Source organism: Sus scrofa, chromosome 3 (genome assembly GCF_000003025.6).
Source record: "Sus scrofa isolate TJ Tabasco breed Duroc chromosome 3, Sscrofa11.1, whole genome shotgun sequence".
In the NCBI taxonomy this organism is placed as follows: domain Eukaryota; kingdom Metazoa; phylum Chordata; class Mammalia; order Artiodactyla; family Suidae; genus Sus; species Sus scrofa.
This window is the reverse complement of record NC_010445.4, coordinates 616,366-636,468: the sequence shown is the minus strand read 5'-3', so window position 1 is coordinate 636,468 and position 20,103 is coordinate 616,366. Positions and strand designations below refer to the sequence as shown.

The window sequence follows — 20,103 nt, the reverse complement described above, 5'->3', positions numbered from 1 at the left end:
TACCTTAGAATGTGACCTTTTTGGGACCGGGGTCATCTCAGGTGTAATTAGTTAAGATGAGGTCATCCAACAGGATGGAGGAGAATGTGAGAAGGAGAATGTGTATATAGGAGTTCCCGTCGTGGCGCAGTGGTCAGCGAATCCGACTAGGAACCATGAGGTGGCGGGTTCGATCCCTGGCCTTGCTCAGTGGGTTAAGGATCCGGCGTTGCCGTGAGCTGTGGTGTAGGTCACAGACACGGCTCGGATCCCACGTTGCTGTGACTCTGGCGTAGGCTGGCGGCTACAGCTCCGATCTGACTCCTAGCCTGGGAACCTCCATATGCCGCGGGAGCAGCCCAAGAAATGGCAAAAAGACAAAAAAGAAACCAAAAAAAAAAAAAAAAAAAAGAATGTGTATATATATCTGGGTCAATTTACTGTACAGCAGAAATTGACAGAACATTGTAAATCAACTCTAATAAACACTTTAAAAATAATAGATAAAAATATATTACATACAGGGAAAAAAAAAAAAAAAAAACGGGCCCTGAACTAGAAAAAAACAAAAAAGCAAAATAAAAGGGGGAAATTTGGACATAGACCCACGGGGAGAATGCCATGGGATGAGGCAGAGATGGGTGATGCATCTACAAGCCAAGGAGCGCCAGGAGGTGCCAACGAGGATGGTCAGGACACACCTTCATCTCTGACATCTGGACCTCAAAGCTGAGAAATCCTGTTGTTCTAAGCCTCCCAGACTGTGTTCTTTGTGACGGCAGCTCCAGGAAGCTAATACTCCTTCCTTCTCATCAGATAAGTGCCAGGATTAGGCCCCGGCGCCCCGGAGAGGCCCCGGCAGACACAGCCTGCCAGGACAGTGCAAGTCTGCTGTGTGTCTTTGGGCAACTTGCTGCACCTCTCTGAACTTCCGTCTCCTCACCATAAAGTGATGGCCGGAACCCCCCCTCTCCCGCCCCCACTGGGTTGCGGCGAGGGTTAGAGGCGACCAGCTTGGAAACGGCCCTTTCAGAGCCTGGGGAAGGTGCCTGGGCTCAAGGGGCGGGGCCTGGCGGCGAGGGCGGGCCCTGCATGGCGAGGGGCGGGGCCTAGGCGACGCAGGGCCTCTAGCCGCTCGACGTGCTCGGCGCTCCTGCGGGGCCTGCTCGGCGCTCGGCCGGCCGCCCTCCGTAGGGCGTGCGTCGCGCTGGGAGACTCTAGGCGCTGCCATCATGTCGACGGCCATGAACTTTGGGTCCAAGAGCTTCCAGCCGCGGCCCCCGGACAAGGGCAGCTTCCCGCTGGATCACTTTGGTGAGCGCCGGCTGTCGGGGCTCCCAGGCCGGACCCGCGCGGCCCTGGACCGGCCCGGTGGAGCCGCGCGGCCGGGGCGGCGCTGGCGTCGGGGCCGCGGACGCTCGGCTCGGCTCCGCCGGGTCCCGGCTGCGCCCTCCGGCCGGGGAAGGGGGCGCGGAGTCCCGGCCTCCGGTGCTCTGGGGCCGACGTTGCGTCAGTAAAATGTTTTAAGCGTGTGAAGCTCGCAGGGCGTTAAACTGTCTTGTGCAGAACTGAAAAACCGTCCCGGTCGCCGCACGTTTGGGCCGGCATTGCGGAGTTTTGACTCACCCTGGGGGAAAGCCTCCGTGGAAACTTAAGGCTTCGAAAATTGGCTTATCGGTGGCTTTTTGTTGGCCACCGTTTTACAGTGAACTAGTCTAAACACACGGCAAAGTCGAAAGAATCCTGCGGGGAGCTCCCCAGCGTCCGCTCCCCGCGTGCTCGCTCCCATTTTCCTGTCCTTGATTCTCCACGGGGCACCTTCTCCGTGGTCGCTTTCAGCGTATTTCTGGAGGCAGCCAGTTTTGTTCTGTTCTGTTTTGTTTTGTTTTGTTTTGTGTGGCCGCGCCCGCGGCACGTGACCCACGCCACAGCAGCGACCGGGAACCGGTGCAGCGACAACGCCACCACCTGGGAACTCCGTGAAGGCAACCGCTGGGCGAGCAGGTCATGTTTTCACTTTAAACCCAAAACATTTTTCCTTTTTTTTCTCTAGGTGAATGTAAAAGCTTTAAGGAGAAGTTCATGAAGTGTCTCCGTGACAATAACTTTGAAAATGCTTTGTGCAGAAATGAATCAAAAGAATATTTAGAATGCAGGATGGAGAGGCAAGTACATGCGAGCAATTACTGGTAACTTCTCTCCCTGAGCAATTGTTTGTAACTTCTCCCCCTTCCCAGGTCTCCTGCCCCGACGTTTCGCCCTGGAGGTGCTTGGGGTGGGCCTCACTCGAGCCTTGATTGGCTTGTGTTTCAGACCTGTAGAGCTGCTGGCCTCTGAAACTGAGGCTTGTCAGATTAAAGCTACTCAGAGTTGTTTAGCAATCGTGGGAACCTTTTCTCCAGGGATAGCTTTGGGCGTGATTGCATTCCTCAGAGTATTTCCTTCCAAATTTGGGCGCTGCTGACATGCCACCCAGGGCTCAGAATCATACATCGTAAAAGTGCTGACTGAGTCAGAAGATTTAAGGTTGTGGGTGCACTGCTTGTTGCTTTCACATTCTCAGACTCTGAAAATATGTGTTCTGCTGTTTCGTTCCACGCAGGCTCAGAGCTGTTAGCAGGATGACAGGGAGGACAGTGGCCGTGTAAGAAATGAGGAAAGATGAATGCGTCCTCCTGTCTTAACCAGAATTCACCAGAGCACAGCTTTAAGCAAAAAAAGAGAAAAAAATGTGACGAACTGATCCGTGGAGATTTTACTTAAAATGAGAATGATCGTAAACCTTAATGGGAAAAGCATGTAATCTATAACTACGTTTCTGGGGTGGGAATTCTTTTTTTTTTTTTTTTTTTTTGTCTTTTTTCTATGGCCGCACTCACGGCATATGGAGGTTCCCAGGCTAGGGGGTCTAATCGGAGCTGTAGCCACCGCCCTGCACAACAGCCACGTGGGATCCGAGCCAAGTCTGCGACCTACACCACAGCTCATGGCAGCGCCGGATCCCTGACCCACGGAGCGAGGCCAGGGATCGAACCCGCAACCTCATGGTTCCTAGTGGGAGTCTCTAACCACTGTGCCACGACGGGAACTCCACGGGGTGGGAAGTCTTATTTCTGCCTTTTGAGCCCTTCATTAGCTCGCTAAGGAGTCCAGTCGTGAGAAGCCTTGTCTGAAGGCAGGTTGACGTAAATCCGTCCACTCCGAGCCCTGTTTCATTTTCCCGGAGTGAACTCACGCTCCGCTCCGGGCAGGACCTGCTGTGGTTTTCAGGCCGCAGGTGTGTTGAAGGCTGGCTGTGGACGTTTGGGACTTCGAGGCTGATGGACCTTCTGGGCGCAGGGCCCTCAAGTGACCCCCTTGTCGTGCCTTCTGAGCTGCTCAGGCTCCTGGGGGTGAGGCTTGACGAAAGGCCTGCAGGCGGCTCCTGCCGTCTTTAAGGAGCACATGAACGCCTAGCAGTCACTGTCTTTCAGTGGCCCAGCGAGTTTCCTCTCGGTGCTGCTGTGCCCTGGCGATCCTTTGCAGCTGGTGTCTGCCCCCGTGAGGGTCTGAGCTGTGTCCCTGGAGCTCGGGGCAGTTGTCTCTGGGCCAGCACAGCGCCTTCCGCTCCCTCCTGAGGCCGCTCTGGAGGGTTTGGCTGGTCTGGCGCCCAGAGCTGCCCCTGGCTGTCCTGACAAGGGCTTTCAGGCAGGACCAGCCAGAGGGCCTCTTTTTCCCTCGTTTGCCCCGGGAGGGAGCCTGTCAGGGCTCAGCACGGCTTCGCTGGAGCAGCCTTCTGGGGCTGCTGAGGACGGCAGGAGACGGGGACGCAGCCGGCGGCTCGGCGGCTTCCACAGTTCAAGGTGGCCTCAGGACCGCTCGGGCGACGTCTGGCTGGCTGGCCGGCTTGTGTGTTTCTGCCGCGGTCGTTTATTTCGACTGGAGACTTTCAGTTTGTTTTTAACAAAAACGTTCCAGGCCAGGGGTGGCCTGACCCCTGGTAGCGTCAGCCAGGTTCAGTGTCAGGATCTGGGGCTTTGCTCCTCCACACCTGCGTTCCCCCGGGGTCGGTGTTTTTTTTACTGTTTTTGGCCGCCCCGAGGTGTATGTAGATCCCCAGCCCGGGATCAGCGCCGAGTCTCGGCTGTGGCAACACTGGGTCCTTTAACCACTGTGCTGAGTGGGATCAGACCTGCATCCCGGCGGTGCAGATGCTGCCCATCCCGCTGCGCCACAGCGGGAACTCCTCCATCCCCCTTTCTTTGTCTTTTTAGGGCCCCACTTGTGGCACATGGAGGTTCCCGGGCTAGGGGTCGAGTTGGAACTGTAACCACTGGCCTGCGCCACAGCCACAGCAGCACGGGATCCGAGCCGCATCTGTGACCTACACCGCTGCTCACGACAGTGCTGGATACTTAACCCACTGAACGGGGCCAGGGATCGAACCTGTGTCCTCATGTGTGTTAGATTTATTTCCACTGAGCCACGGTGGGAACTCCTCCACACGCTTCTTTATTTATTTATGTAGTATTTTGGCTCACAGTGACTTTGTATTTTTCTAAATTTTGGCAGCATTTTTTATTACTCAGTTGCACGTGTCGTTGTCCAGCGATCGTCGCAACCCAGGTTTACCGCGTGTCCATCCCAAACCCCAGCCCATCCCCTCCCCACCCTGTCTCCTTTGGAACCATCGGTGTTTCAAAGCCTGTGAGTCAGCACCTGTTCTGCCACGAAGTCCATTGTGTCCTTTTATCGGATTGCACACGTCAGTGCCGGCAGTGGATGCTGGTGTCTCACTGTCGGCCTGACCTCGCTCAGCAGGGTCGTTTCTGGGTCCATCCACGTTGCTGCAGATGCCAGTATTTCCTCCCTTTTAATGGCTGAGTAGTATTCCATTGTGTATACGGAGCCTGTCTTCTTTATCTGCCTCTCTGTCGAGGGGCATTTAGGTTATTTCCATGTTGCAGTGAACACCCCACACCCTTTTTTAAAAACCTCTTTTCTGGGGTTGGGGCAGGGGGTTCTCGCATCCTGCGGGGACCCCACTGTGCATGTGCCCTCCATCAGCAGCCACCCCAGGCCCAGAGGGGCATTGGCCGGGGAGAGGAGGCCTGGCATGTGGCTGTGAGGCTGGGGTCCTCTCGGTCCCGTGGGGGTGCAGCACTGCTCCCAGGACGGAGTGGCCGGGTGACTCGGTGGCAGGACATGGGCTGGCGTCGCCCCCACCCCAGACACACCCACTCTGACGGCTCTCACTTTCCCTTCCAGGCAGCTGATGGCACAGGAGCCCCTGGAAAAACTGGGCTTTGGAGATTTGAAGGACGGAAAGTCTGACCGAGACTGAACCTGGTGAAAGGCCGCACAGCTGTGGGGGGTCCGGACGACCCCGCCCCCGGCGGCTGGCGTGTTGGTACCACGGCTCGGGGTGGGGGGGCTCTGGGGGCGCCCGCCAGATGCCGCTGGAAGTCAGAACGGACGCCCCTCCCCGAGGACGCAGCTCGTGGCCGGGCAGGGGCTGGTCTTCGACGCTCCCGAGGATGTCGGAAACCCGTCGCCCCGCCACAGCCCTGCCGACCCCGCGGCGTTGGGTGCGTCTGAAGTCGCGGGTGTGACGGGCTCCCGCGGAGGTGGCTGCCATGTGGCGTGCGCCCAGCGACTGGTCAGCTCGGGCTCCTGGGGACGCTGGTTCGCATCGCGGTCTCGGCGCGTTTTGTGTGTGACGTGCGAAAGGGTCGCAGTGTCGTCGTTGGGCACATGGGTCGTCGGGAAGTCGTCCCCCAGCACTCGGGTTCCTCTTCGTATCTTGGACGCAGACACAAGTGCCCCTCACCTCCTTTTTTTAACAAGAACAGAGGACGAGCCCAGAAGTGGGAAATGGGCTTTTGACGTATCTGACGTCTCGATTTTTTTTTTATGGTGACGCCTGGCACCGAGTATCTGTCTGATCAAGGCTCGTTTTCTGGTTCATATCAGACCGTGTTTGTAAAACTAGATGTTGGGTTGGTTCCAAGAACGCATTTGCTGTCGCTGAGAGACAGAATGTCTCCGTGGGTCAGTCGTTTTGCACATGTGGCCTCCCAGGCCTTTGAGGACGCTCGTGAGCCCCCGGCCGGCGCTGCAGCAGCCCGTGCCCGCTGCCCGGAGCGCCGTCAGAACAGACGTCACAGGTGTGCAGACCTGCAGCGAGTGTCTGGGGTGACGCCGCGTGGGCTCAGAACCACAGCAGGGCGCCGTGCCCGAGGGTGAGGCCTGTTTGCCTGGACGAGGCCAGTGGGAGGTGGTGGTGGGAGGATCCAGGTCGTCCCCGCTGGGACAGGGGCCGGCCTTGGCTGGTGGGGACAGCCAGCCCGAGCTCCGCTTCTGCCTGGTGACCAGGCTGGGCTCTGGGAAGCGCTGCTCCTTGGCTGCGTCCAGGCGCTGTCCGCGTCCTTCGGTGGAGGCCGTACGGGGTCACGCCCTCCCCGACAGTCCTGGTCCCATTTCCGGGGGCGGAGGGGGCCCCTCACCTAGCACCGCTGCCCCGTTGGTGGTTCAGCGCCAAGCACTCCGTCTGTCACTCCTCAGCCGTGCTCTGCCTCACGCTTCCAATTGTGCTGCACGTTTTTTCCGTATTTTTAGTTAGTTTATGAAAAGTCTTGGTTTTTGGTTAACTGAATCACGAACATATTTTGTATTTTCTTTTCATTTTTTTTTAGGGCTGCACCCATGGCATCTGGAGGTTCCCAGGCTAGGGGTCCAGTGGGAGCTGTAGCTGCCGGCCTACACCACAGCCACAACAATGCCAGATCCTCAGCGCACTGAGCAAGGCCAGGGATCGAACCTGCAACCTCAGGGTTACTAGTTGGATTTGTCTCCGCTGTGCGACAGTGGGAACTCTGAAAATATATTGTATTTTCCGACATGTTGCACACGCACAGCGTTCGTTGTTTGTAATTACAAAGCATCAACAGACCTAAACGCCCGCCCTCATCCCCTGAGCTGCTTGGAGACGGCGCCCTGAGCATCTGGAGTGGGCGCGTCAGGCCCAGAGAGCATGGCAGTGGGGGTGGGGGCTGGACTAGGGAGACCCTTGCATGCTGGAGCCAAAGAAACCGGGAGGGCAAAGCGGATGCTATGACGGTCAGCACAGGGCAGGGTGGGGACGGGGGTGTCACCTCTCTGTGCCTCTGGGTGCCGTCGACTCATGAGCGGACCGGCTGTGGGACAGCAGCAGTGACAGCCCTGTTGCCCAGGCAGGCCCTGCCCACCTGGAGGGGCTGGCGAGATGGGGCTCGCCCAGGTAACCTTGGAAAACGGTGCTGCGACAAAAGCTGGGCACCGAGAGACAAGACTTGAAGTGCGCTTGTTTTTCACGAGGGCAGCAGTTCTGAGGCCCGAGTTCCGGGCTGGGAGAAGCTGGAGCTGTGTTGTGGGTAACGACAGCGACTGTGTGGGGTCCCGGATCCCTGACGTCTGCAAAGGCAGCGGCTGGAGAAGTGGGTGGCAGCTGTGTGTGTGTGTGTGTGTGTGTCTGTCTGTCTGTCTGGACGTCTCCCCGGCTGTGGGCACTGAGGGGCTAGAGGCAGCGACCCCAGCAGCACGGTGCACCCCGCGGCCGGCTCTAGGTCTGAGGCAGCCCTCTCGGGAGGAACCAGGACTCCTGGAAGAAATGGCTGAGTCCAGGCCCAAGGCCCAGAAAGCCAGGGGAGCCTCTTACGCCGGAAAGGTAGGAATTGCTGGAGTTCCCTCTGTGGCTCAGTGGTTGATGAACCTGACTAGTATCCATGAGAACATGGGTTCGATCCCTGTCCTCGCTCCGTGGGTGAAGGATCTGGCGTTGCCGTGAGCTGTGGTGAAGGTCGCAGACAAGGCTCGGATCCTGCGTTGCTGTGGCTGTGGTGTAGGCCGGCAGCTGCAGCTCCAATTCGACCCCTGGCCTGGGAACCTCCATGTGCCGCAGGTGCTGCCCTAAAAGACAAAAGACCCCCCCACCAAAAAAAATGGGATAGGGGAAGGAATGGCTGAAACATGACGGGGCTTCTTGAAGAACAGGTCTCGGAGCTCCCATTGGCACAGCATAAGTGGCGGAAACGGGGTATAGCCCACAAAATAAGCTCCTGTCCAGGAGTCCGTGCTGATGGAAGCGAGTAACTAAGCCTCGGTGCGGGAAGGGCAGCCCCTCTGGGTTCCCGCCAGCCTGGGGGCAGGAGACGCCACCTGCAAGCCCGGGAGTGTCGGTGGCCTGGGATGGGGGCATGTGCTGTGCAGCAGCTTCGCTGGTCTGGAGGCCGCCCTGCAGGCACCTGCTCAGCAGTGAGGGGTCGGCGTGGTCCCCACGGCCCTACCCCCGCCACCTGACGCCCCGAGAAGGTGCAGGGTCACTTCTGCGGTTTTCTTGGCAGGACGGCATCACCTCAGTGTAGTGAGAACACGCAGGCCAGCCGGGCCCGAGGGACAAGCTGTGACGGGAAGACGGGTGCGCCTCAGAGGCGCCTGCCGGGGCCAGGGTCCTGGGAGGCCTGAGGACCCGCAGGCCAGGTGGCGCTCAGAGGCGGTCCTCTGGGGAAGGGTGCCCACACGCCGGCCTGTCTCTCTAACCTTTTGGAAATCTGGAATTATTTCAAAATAAAGAGTTAAAAAAAATGCTTGGGGGAGTTCTGTTGTGGCACAGCGGAAATGAATCTGACTTGTATCCTGAGGCTGCAGGCTCGATCCCTGGCCTCCCTCGGTGGGTCAGGGATCCGGCATTGCTGTGAGCTGTGGTGTAGGTCACAGATGCGGCTCGGATCTGGTGTTGCTGTGGCTGTGGTGTAGGCCGGCAGCTGCAGCTCCACTTCGACCCCTAGCCTGGAACTTCCACATGGAACAAAAAAGCCCTGAAAAGACCAAAAATAAGAAAAATTGGGGAGTTCCCATTGTGGCACAGTGGAAACTAATCCGACTAGTCCATGAGGACGCAGTTTGATCCCTGGCCTCGCTCAGTGGGTTAAGGGCTCGGATCTGGCACTGCTGTGGCTGTGGTGTAGGTTGCAGGCAGGGCTCGGATCTGGTGTGCCTGTGGCTGTGGTGTAGTCCTGCAGCTGCAGCTCTGATTCAGCCCCTTGCCTGGAAAGTTCCATGTGCCTCTGGTGCGACCCTAAAAAGCAAAAAAAAAGAAAAAAGAAATTTTGTACTGATGTCTTTGTAGTTGAACTTTCTGTGTACGTGACTGGGTAGCTTTCCACGCTGGAAGACATTTATGAATCTTGAGCAGAGGGCGTGCAGACGTGGTCTCAGAGTCAGGGGCCACCGAGGAGTCAGAAGCCAGCCCTTGTGGACAGTCGGGCTCCTGCAAGGGAGCAGCACCGCCGTGACCTCCTGGGTCCCAGCTGCTAAAAACATGAGGCTTAGGGTCCAGACGTCCTGTCTGCTCTTGCCAAGGCTCCCGCCAGCTATTCTTGGTCGTCTATTGCGTGTCATGTGAGAATGTGTTTTGTTTCTCATACGTACTTGTCACAGCGAGCCAGTGACATTGTCAGCAGGTGCCCAGAGACAGCTTCCAGAATGTTTTGCAAGTGTCTTCAGGCGGGAGGGGGGTTGGAGCGGTCTGGCCGCGTGGTCAGACCTGGGCCCACGACCACCTTCTGGAAGCCTGGGGAGCACGGGGCACGGGCCTCCTCTCTGCTGCTGTGCCCCCGCCTTTGGCAGGGGGGGCGTCTGCTCGTCTAGCAATGCCGTGAGGTCCCACAGCCGAGGAGAGCCCGGCGGTTGGGACGCGTTTCCAACATGGGTTTAGGAAGGCAGTGTGCAAAACAAGTCAGGGCAGTTCCCCTCGTAGCGCAGTGGTTAACGAATCCGACTAGGAACCATGAGGTTGCTGGTTCGATCCCTGGCCTTGCTCCATGGGTTATGGACCTGGCGTTGCCGTGAGCTGTGGTGTAGTAGTTCGCAGACGCGGCTTGGATCCTAGGTTGCTGTGGCTGTGGTGTAGGCTGGTGGCTACAGCTCTGATTAGACCCCTAGCCTGGGAACCTCCACATGGGTGCGGCCCTAGAAAAGACAAAAAAAAACAGCAAAAGCAGGTCAGGGAGTTCCTCGCTCAGAGGTCACTGCAGATTCCAGCCTGAACAACGCATTCATGCTGCAGCCTGGAGGCCGCAGAGGGCCTGGCCCCCCCCGGAAGTGCAGGGGGTCCTCTGCCGTCTCCCCGCTAGAGGGGCCCTGGCTCAACGTCTTCCCTCTTCCTCACCCTGTTCCCCCCGCCCCCCATGATCCAGATCACCTCCCAATTCAGGGTCCATAACGGCCCCTGAAGAGTCGCCTTTGCCACGTGGGGCTGCAGGTTCCCGGGCACGGGGGGTGCCGTGGCACCGGGCCCGCTGCCCTGCCGACAGCACCACCTCTCTGTGAGCTGGGAGACACGGGCCCAGCCCCGGGTCCCTGACGGGCTGCACGGGAGTTGTCTGTGTGTTAACTAACGTCCACACCACCCCAGCCAGGGGCGTGTTTTCTCAGGACTGCGTTTAAATCTCTTTTTCCGAATCTTTGGCTCTGGCTTTGCTCCTTTTTGCTGGCAGACGCCGGAGAATGACTGCTTGATACCCAGGGTCAAAAAGTCCCAGCCAGCTTGGCCGTGGGACGCGGTCCCCGATCTCGTCGGGTGTCTGATGCCCCCTGATTCTATGCCGGTGGCGAGGGGGGGGTTTGAATCCTGAACAGTGGATGTTGAGGAAGCTTGTCCTGGTTTCCTTCTCCGGGTCTTCTTTGTGACTGTGTCGTAACAATCATATCCTTTCTGTGGAGGCAACAAAATCATCAGTCTGAAAAAGCCCTTTGTGTTGACTTGAAATTGTGTGTCATCTATAAATTGCATGCCTGTGGCTGTAGCTTTCTGTGGCCTGTAAACACGGCCCAGCTCCGCTCTCCTGGCAGGACAGGGATGCGCGTGTGTGGGAGGCGATGTGGCCCCCGGCCCGGCCCGCCCAGCACGGACTGGTCGTCGGCTCTGAGGGAGGGGCCGGGCGGGGTCCCCCTTATCACGTCTTCCCGTGGTGCTGCTTTTTCTGGGGGAAGGGGCTCCTGTCTCTGGCATCTGGTGCCTGAGATTGGGGTCTCTTCGTGCAGTTAGATGTTTGTGGAGGAGAAGGTGGAGGTTTCACGGTCCCCAGAGGCATGAAGGACCGTCCTGTGAATCTGCGGAGCAGGCGACTCCGTCCCGACACGTCACGAGTCTCTCCAGGAGGAACGGGACCGATCTCGCAGCTGTGGAGTGAGGGCAGGCGCTACTGGGAGGGATCCCCATCTGGAGAGGCCTGGCGCTCAGACGCGGAGGTGGGGACCCCCGGACAGCATCCCGCGGCTGGCTTGGAGGAGGGTTGGCGTCCAGGAGGAGCAGAGCCAGGCGTCCTGTTTTGTTTTTGTTTTTTGTCTTTTTTGCCTTTTCTAGGGCTGCTCCCGTGGCATATGGAGGTTCCCAGGCTAGGGGTCCGATCGGAGCTGCAGCCGCCAGCCTACACCACAGCCACAGCAATGCGGGATCCGAGCCGCGTCCGCGACCCACACCACAGCTCAGGGCAACGCCGGATCCCTAACCCACTGAGCAAGGCCAGGGATCGGACCTGCAACCTCATGGTTCCTAGTCGGATTCGTTAACCACTGCGCCACGACGGGAACTCCCCAGGCGTCCTGTTTATTTCCCACTGTGCCCGGGACAGTCCTGACCAGTCTGTGGGTGGCCCATGTGCCCTGAGCAGGTGGCATGTGGCCGTCCCTTTTCACAGACGATGAGACAGGCCACTGGACCTGGCTGTTTACTCCATTGAGAATGACCAGAGCGCCCCCCTGCTGGCCCTGTGCCGCCTTGGTCTGAACCACCCAGGGAGCAGGCCCTTGTCCCCTTGTCCCACAGACGAGCCCTGCCTCTCCTCTCCGGTTGGCCCGACCTGCACCCCTGCGGGCTGGCTTCTAGAACAGGCTCTTCTCCCTGGTCACTGCCTGCGCTGGCCTCCTGCAGAGCCAGGCCTGGCCCACCGCTCCCTCCATTGGCTCTGCGCACATACTCTCTGGGCCAGAGGGGAGCCCCCACCTCCTGGTACAGGGTCGGGGGTGGGTGTGGAGCCGGCAAGCTCCATGCCCGGCCGGGGGTCAGGCCCGGGGCAGCGCCACCAACAGAGCAGCCATGGTGAAACAGCTTGGACCAGGCGGGAGCGGGCTGCTCTGCTCCCACAGGGGCCTGGGGCTCGTGGTGGGTTGTCTGTGGGATTGCCACCCCCTTGAGGCGCGTCCCCAGCGTGCGGTCCTCGGCAGGGCTGGGGTGGGGCTCCAGAGCAGGGGACGGCGGGAGCCAGGCCCTGCGGTGGACGCTTACTTCGCGCGTGGTGGTGGGAGGTCAGGTGGTCCCCGGTGGGGAGGCCTGCAGGCATCTCGGCGTGGGGACAGGCCCTCCTGAAGATGTCACGTGGGAAGGTTAGGGCTGGTCCGTGGGGTGTGCTGGCTGTGTCTCCAAGTTGCAGAAGCCCCGGGGTGGGGGCGGAGGTGGGCGGGCCCAGCCGTCGCAGGAAGCCGCTGGCCTTCTCCCTCCGCGGTGGACGGACGGTGGGGGCGTGGCGCCTTGGGGGCAGGATGCGGTGGCTGGCGGCCTCTGCTGGATGCCCGTGGCTCCTTCGCACCTGAGGAGGGCCAGCTAGGGGAGGGCTGTCCCCCGGGGCAGTGTACGTGCAAGGGCCTCCACACTCCAGGAACTGAAGATAGGACAGGGGCTGCGTGTCCCTGAGTCCCGGGTCGTCCTGACACGGCAGCCAGATCGGGGGCCTTGAGAGCACAGGAGTCCCCGCTGAGGCCTGTCGGCTCCCCCTGCCCCCAGCTCCCGCGCCAACACCCCGCTCACGGCCGCGCGGGTGGGCGCAGGTGCCCGCTGGAGGCACCGCGGGCGCAGCGCCCACCCCACCGCGCTCTGCTGTGTTGTGGGGGGTTCGGAGCTTCTCGGCCACCTCCCTGGGGTGAGGCATGGGGGTCCCTCGTGTTCTGTCCTTAGACCTGTGGTCTGATCCTGGAGACCTGTGACCCCAGGTCTCCCCGCCTCAGTCTCCCTGTCTCTGGGGGCTGCCGAGGCAGAATGAAGGGCCGCCCCCCTCTGCCTCTAGGGCTGCGAACTCGGTGCCTCTGGCTTCGCGGTGGGGAGCGGATGGCACGTCTGTGTCTGCTAAGCAGGTGCGAAGCTCTGAGCTTCCCAGGCCATCTTTCCCCCGGGTTCCTCTGGGTGTCTCGGTGGGGGTGGGGCAGTGGGCGCAGGAATTGCACTGGGCGAGGTGAGGGCTTCAAAACGGGAACTGTCCCCCGCCGCACCAGGAAGCTGGTCCTCAGGGCCGGGCGCATCCCCGGGTGCGTTTCCGCAGCTTCCTTCCCGCGTCTCCGCCCTTCTGGGAGGTGCTTCGCGCCCTCGGCCTCGCTTGGTCTGAGTCTTGAGGGGGCCTTGCCCACGGCTGGCACCCGGCTCGGGTGGAGAGCTGCCCCCGGAGGTCTGGCCCATCCCCCGCTCCCCACTCCTGGGCAGCCCCGCGGGGTCCCCTCGGGGTCTCTGGCAAGGACAGGCCCGGGGAGGAGGCAGGGCAGGGCGGAGGGCTGTGGCTGCGGAGGGTTCCGGGCTGGAGCCGGCCGCCAGCCCTGGTTCCTGCTCCACTCCCGTCTTGCCCAACACCTCCCCGGAACCTTGTGGTCGCTCAGGCCTGGAGCCGCGGCCCGTCTGGGGAGGGCTCGAGGGTGCGGTCTGGTGCTGGAAGTCAGCGTCCGCGCTCCCCACGCCGCCCCCATGCTGCGTTGGGGGTCATTCAGCCTAAACCCAGGGGTCTTGGGCCAGGTGGGCGCCGGCAGGGGTGCTGGACACAGCTCGGGGTGGCGTCCTCTCCCTGGTCAGCCGGGTCCGAGCTGCTAAGGGCCCTGCATCTAGCAGGTGCTCTGGGCACGCCGTCTGGGGAGGGCCGTGGAAGGAAGGGCCCAGCTGCCCAGGAAGCTGGCACAGTGTCACGGAGAGCTGGAGCCTTTGCTGAGCCGAGCCTGTGGCCCGCGCTGGGCTGGGCTGGGCATGGCAGGGACTTGACGCTGGCCATCTCTGGGCTCAGGAGCGCCCACCCACCTGCTCTGCAGACTCGCCTCAGAAACTGAGACGGCTGCCGGGGGCGGGGGCTCTCGTGACCGCTGCGGACAGGGTCATCGCCGGGCCCCACCCAGGCTCTGCTTCCTACTCTCAGCATGGGTCCTCTGCCTGCCAGCACCCCCATCCGCCCTGCGGCCTCCGCCTCCCCCTCCCCTCCCCTCCCCTCCCCTCCCCTTCAGGACCTTCTCTGCCTCCTGCACCACCCTCCTCTGCCCAGGCTGTGGGTGCCTGTGCCCAGCTGGGCCCCAGCCCCCGCTCAGGCAGTCCGCCTGCCCTGGACTCTGTCTCCAGCCCTCAGGGGGCCTCTCCTTGGATCTTGCACGCTTCCCTCGGGCTATGAGCCTGAGTCCCAGGGGGTTCCTGTCCCCCGAGTGTGTTCCCCACACCCAGACAAGCACAGGTGTCTCCCTCGACCCCCCCCCCAGTGACACAGTGGTCACTCTCCTCACTCCCCAGCCCCCTCACCTCAGGGCCCAGACCCCCAGGGTCAGGCCAGGACCCCGGTCTCCGACCTCCAGCTCCTCCCCACAGCCCGGGACCCTGTGCCATGGGTGGTCATGCCTTCCTCGACCAGCCCAGCCCCGCTCTGGTCTGAGCGCAGGGCTGCCCCCCCCCCCCAACTCCCCGCCGTCTAGAGCAGGTGACTGCCCCTTGTGCTTTCCCTCCTCCCAGGCCGCCCCCCCCCCAGCCAGGGTGTGCACACAGTAGGTGCTCAGTGAGTGTCTCTGGAACAGTTCAGTAGGGACGGTGGCAGGGACGGCTTCTCCCTCAGCCCCGGTCCCTGGTCGGCCTCGAGAGGGGGGAAGGAGTGAGTCCTGGAGATGCCGTGGCAGGTGCCACCCCAGGGGTCGGGGGTCCTGGACGGAGGGGCTGTGAGCCAGGGTCATGTGAGGGGGCCTGGGGTCGTGAGGAGGCACCTCTTGGGTTTCCTTTGGCATCAGGGGAAGATCATAGACTGGGCGTGGGGTCTCCGAGGCCGCTGGACGCCCCCCCCCCGCCCCTGTGCCATTGTTTCAGCCCTAGATTGATCCAGACAGCTGAATCCCTTCCCTCGCGGCTCTGTGGGGGCGGCCGAGGCCCCAGCCCCCTGGGTCCCCGTGTCCCAGGCTCGGGCAAGCGGCGGACAGAAGCCGACGATGCCTGAGGAGGCCGGGTACCCTGCCGCCAGTGCTCTGGGTCTCCTGGCTCGGCCGTGCGAAAGCGGCCAAGAGCACATCAGACCGAACCCAGCGCCGCAGAGCCCGTGGACTGAAGCCACACGTCCAAGGTCAGCCCGGCCCGGCTCTCCCGGAGGTCCTGAGGGAGCAGCTTCCAGGCCTCTCCCCTCGCATGGGGGCCCTTGGGGTTCCTCGGCTTGTGGACGTCTCGCCCTGTCTCCACCCGCTTCATCACATGCCCTCTCGCTGTGTCCACCTCTCCCTTTTATGAGGACACCAGCGCGGCCTCGGGCGCTCTGGTCTTACCTGCTTGTGTGCAGAGTCTGGGAAGGCCACACTCGCAGGGGTGAGGCTTGGGACTCCGGCCGCATCGATCGCTACTGTGAGCCAGCAACCTCCTGGCGTGGTTCCCCTCCCCCAGGGCAAGCTCTCCTCCTGCTGCCCCCAGCCCCCCTTCACCTCCACCTGTCACCTGGGCTGTAGTGCCTGTGTCCTGGGCCCCCCGGGAAGCCCGGGCCTTCTTCATATTGAGGGACTCAGATGACAAGGCCTGCGTTTCAGGCCCTCCCTGGCCATCTCCTGCCCTGCCAGAGAGCCAGCCAGGACTGCCACTCTCACGCCACAAGCTGCTCTTGCGCACGGAGGGCACAGAGGGACAAGAAAGTCTCCTGGTGGGGCTGATTCCGTGTCTTAGTTTCCTGGTAGAATGTCGCCTCGTCGGTAAACAGAAGGGAACATGCGGAGAGGCAGTTGCCTTTTGTCTTTTCACGGGGGTGTTGGGCCATGCAGCACCCTGGGCCTTGTCATCTGGGGGCTTAGGTTTCCTTGGGCAACATCCTGGCATCTGAGCAATCTGGGAGGGCATCAAGGAGGAGGTGGCGGTGAGCTGTGTGTCAGCAGGGATGGGTGCCTGGCAGGGTCCCTGTCGACAGGCCTTGGAAAGTGGCCGCTCTGTCCAGAGAGGCTGAGTGTCAGGCTGAGGGCAGGTCCCATCCCCTTTGGGGACCTGGGCCTGGGCCTGACCTTTGGAGGCCCCTGTCCATCTTGTTCCTTCCTGGGCAGAGCCTACCCCGAGTGCTGCCCTGGAGGCTAGGGCAGGGGTCTTGTCTTGCAGCTGCAGGCTCAGTTGTCCGTGGACCTGCTACGTGTGGACGCCCCAACTGGGGGGATGCTGAGTGATTGGGATCGGGGGTCTCTCTTGCAGACAGCTGGCCAGGGGATGGGAGGGCAGAGGGCTGGGTTTACTGGCAGGTGGGCCACCTGTGCAGACCCCTCACCAGCCCCAGGGATCCTGGGCCGGCCCTGTTTAGGTCTGGCCCACCCTGGGCTCTGGGTCACCTTCTGAATTTTGTGAATCCTGTGCCCCAACCCCAGGCCTGGCCATGGCCCATGGGGCCCAGCTGGGACCCCCAGGCTGGCATGATGCCACCCTGGGAGCCCGGGGTGGGGGGTTTGCTGCAGATCTTGGTCCTGCCCTTCTCTCGCAAGAGCCCGTTTCCGGAGTTCCCGTCGCGGCTCAGTGGAAACAAATCTGACGAGTATCCGTGCAGGTGTGGGCTCCATCCCTGGCCCCACTCAGTGGGTTAAGGATCTGGTGTTGCTGTGAGCTGTGGTGTAGATCCCAGACGCGGCTCGGATCCGGCGTGGCTGTGGCTGTGGCTGTGGTGTAGGTGCGACCTGTGGCTGTGGCTGTGGGCAGACGCGGCTCGGATCCGGCGTGGCTGTGGCTGTGGCTGTGGTGTAGGTCCCAGACGCGGCTCGGATCCGGCGTGGCTGTGGGCTGGGGTGGGGGCTGTGGCTGTGGTGTAGGTCCCAGACGCGGCTCGGATCCGGCGTGGCTGTGGCTGTGGCTGTGGTGTAGGTCCCAGACGCGGCTCGGATCCGGCGTGGCTGTGGCTGTGGCTGTGGTGTAGGTCCCAGACGCGGCTCGGATCCGGCGTGGCTGTGGCTGTGGCTGTGGTGTAGGTCCCAGACGCGGCTCGGATCCGGCGTGGCTGTGGCTGTGGCTGTGGTGTAGGTCCCAGACGCGGCTCGGATCCGGCGTGGCTGTGGCTGTGGCTGTGGTGTAGGTCCCAGACGCGGCTCGGATCCGGCGTGGCTGTGGCTGTGGCTGTGGTGTAGGTCCCAGACGCGGCTCGGATCCGGCGTGGCTGTGGCTGTGGCTGTGGTGTAGGTCCCAGACGCGGCTCGGATCCGGCGTGGCTGTGGCTGTGGCTGTGGTGTAGGTCCCAGACGCGGCTCGGATCCGGCGTGGCTGTGGCTGTGGCTGTGGGTAGGTCCAGACGCGGCTCGGATCCGGCGTGGCTGTGGCTGTGGCTGTGGTGTAGGTCCCAGACGCGGCTCGGATCCGGCGTGGCTGTGGCTGTGGCTGTGGTGTGGTAGCGCGGCTCGGATCGGCGTGGCTGTGGCTGTGGCTGTGGTGTAGGTCCAGACGCGGCTCGGATCCGGCGTGGCTGTGGCTGTGGCTGTGGTGTAGGTCCCAGACGCGGCTCGGATCCGGCGTGGCTGTGGCTGTGGCTGTGGTGTAGGTCCCAGACGCGGCTCGGATCCGGCGTGGCTGTGGCTGTGGCTGTGGTGTAGGTCCCAGACGCGGCTCGGATCCGGCGTGGCTGTGGCTGTGGCTGTGGTGTAGGTCCCAGACGCGGCTCGGATCCGGCGTGGCTGTGGCTGTGGCTGTGGTGTAGGTCCCAGACGCGGCTCGGATCCGGCGTGGCTGTGGCTGTGGCTGTGGTGTAGGTCCCAGACGCGGCTCGGATCCGGCGTGGCTGTGGCTGTGGCTGTGGTGTAGGTCCCAGACGCGGCTCGGATCCGGCGTGGCTGTGGCTGTGGCTGTGGTGTAGGTCCCAGACGCGGCTCGGATCCGGCGTGGCTGTGGCTGTGGCTGTGGTGTAGGTCCCAGACGCGGCTCGGATCCGGCGTGGCTGTGGCTGTGGCTGTGGTGTAGGTCCCAGACGCGGCTCGGATCCGGCGTGGCTGTGGCTGTGGCTGTGGTGTAGGTCCCAGACGCGGCTCGGATCCGGCGTGGCTGTGGCTGTGGCTGTGGTGTAGGTCCCAGACGCGGCTCGGATCCGGCGTGGCTGTGGCTGTGGCTGTGGTGTAGGTCCCAGACGCGGCTCGGATCCGGCGTGGCTGTGGCTGTGGCTGTGGTGTAGGTCCCAGACGCGGCTCGGATCCGGCGTGGCTGTGGCTGTGGCTGTGGTGTAGGTCCCAGACGCGGCTCGGATCCGGCGTGGCTGTGGCTGTGGCTGTGGTGTAGGTCCCAGACGCGGCTCGGATCCGGCGTGGCTGTGGCTGTGGCTGTGGTGTAGGTCCCAGACGCGGCTCGGATCCGGCGTGGCTGTGGCTGTGGCTGTGGTGTAGGTCCCAGACGCGGCTCGGATCGGGGGGGGGGGGGGGGGGGGGGGGGGTGGGTGGGTGGGTGGGACGCGGCCGGATCCGGCGTGGCGTGGCTGTGGCTGTGGTGTAGGTCCCAGACGCGGCTCGGATCCGGCGTGGCTGTGGCTGTGGCTGTGGTGTGGTCCCAGACGCGGCTCGGATCCGGCGTGGCGTGGCTGTGGCTGTGGTGTAGGTCCCAGACGCGGCTCGGATCCGGCGTGGCTGTGGCTGTGGCTGTGGTGTAGGTCCCAGACGCGGCTCGGATCCGGCGTGGCGTGGCGTGGCTGTGGTGTAGGTCCCAGACGCGGCTCGGATCCGGCGTGGCGTGGCGTGGCTGTGGTGTAGGCCGGCAGCTGCAGCTCTCATTCGACCCCTGGTGTGGGAACCTCCATGTGCCGCAGGTGCTGCCCTAAGAAGGAAAAGTCGGCTCCCTGGCCTGTTACAGCTTCTGGAACCCTCACTCCCTCCTGCCTCCCTGGACAGCGTCGTCACCCCCTCAGCTGGATGGAGGACAGAGAAGGCAAACAAGCCACGAGGGAACGGGGCGAGGCTGCCTGCCCCACGCCGGCCCTTACCCCAGGCCCCTCTGTGGCCTCCCTGCCTCTCTGTGGCCCTCAGCAACCCTGCCCTGCTGGGGGGCATCTCTTTGCTGTCCTGGTCCTTCCACTGGAAGCCATGTGTGGCCATGGGTGCACTTGAACTGCTCCGTGCCTCAGCTTCCCCGTCTCTCAAATGGGGATTAAGCAGGACCACACATGTGAGGGGCCAGACAGAATGCCGGGTGCGCAGAGGCCAGTCAGCAGGGGGGCTGCTGAGCTGATGGTGAGCCTGCTGAGGGGTGGATGCCGACCCTGGCACCGGGACCCAGGGAGGGAGTCCGCTGACTCTCCCCAGAGACTCCATCTGGTGAGGGAGAAGCCACAGGACTGAAAAACGCACCCTAAATGGCTCCCACATCCTGCCTCAGAGGCCCACCTGGCTCTGGAAGGGGCCAGCGCCCACACAGCCTCCACAGAGGGGCCAGTGGGCAGGGTGGGTCACCCGTTCAAACGCCCCTCCCCTTGTCCCGCCCCCAAGCCTGAGATCACCCCCAGTGCCCACCCCTCAGCCAGAGACTGGGTGACCCAGTGACTGTGCAACTTTGAGTAGAAAGCAGCCTTTTTTTTTTTTTTTTTTTTAAATCTTTTTAGGGCCGAACCCGTGGCATATAGAGGTTCCCAGGTTAGGAATCTAATTGGAGCTGTAGCCACTGGCCTACACCACAGCCACATCTGCGACCTACACCACAGCTCATGGCAACGCCGGATCCTCAACCCACTGAGCGAGGCCAGGGATCGACCCCGCAACCTCATGGTTCCTAGTCAGATTCGTTAACCACCGAGCCACGACGGGAACTCCTAGAAAGCAGCCTTTGAGAAAGAACAGTAGATCCACACGTATGGACTTGAAAAGTATGTAAGGCTTATTAAGCGTAAATGCACAGACCAACTGAGAACCCTGGAG

At 62.1% G+C, this 20,103-nt stretch overlaps 1 protein-coding gene across 2 annotated transcripts; it reads left to right on the top strand.

The window, feature by feature from the left end:
• LOC100522861 (cytochrome c oxidase assembly protein COX19) lies at window positions 1,129-8,580 on the top strand. 2 transcript variants are annotated; one of them, XM_021085943.1, is made up of 3 exons: window positions 1,129-1,293; window positions 2,033-2,168; window positions 5,227-8,580. In XM_021085943.1, the coding sequence occupies exons 1-3, from the start codon at window positions 1,212-1,214 to the stop codon at window positions 5,300-5,302; spliced, it is 294 nt and encodes a 97-aa protein (XP_020941602.1). In that variant the 5' UTR covers window positions 1,129-1,211; the 3' UTR covers window positions 5,303-8,580. The 2 variants fall into 2 exon arrangements, with proteins under 2 accessions (XP_020941602.1, XP_005655113.1); XM_005655056.3 differs by having other exon boundaries at window positions 1,138-1,293; window positions 2,033-2,144.

What these genes read in the sequence shown, in the direction of transcription:
- LOC100522861 (XM_021085943.1), top strand. Translation starts at nt 1,212, where the DNA reads ATGTCGACGGCCATGAACTTTGGGTCCAAGAGCTTCCAGCCGCGGCCC. An exon ending in CTTCCCGCTGGATCACTTTG is followed by an intron (nt 1,294 to 2,032) that starts GTGAGCGCCGGC and finishes TTTTTTCTCTAG; the next exon opens with GTGAATGTAAAAGCTTTAAG. An exon ending in GTACATGCGAGCAATTACTG is followed by an intron (nt 2,169 to 5,226) that starts GTAACTTCTCTC and finishes TTTCCCTTCCAG; the next exon opens with GCAGCTGATGGCACAGGAGC.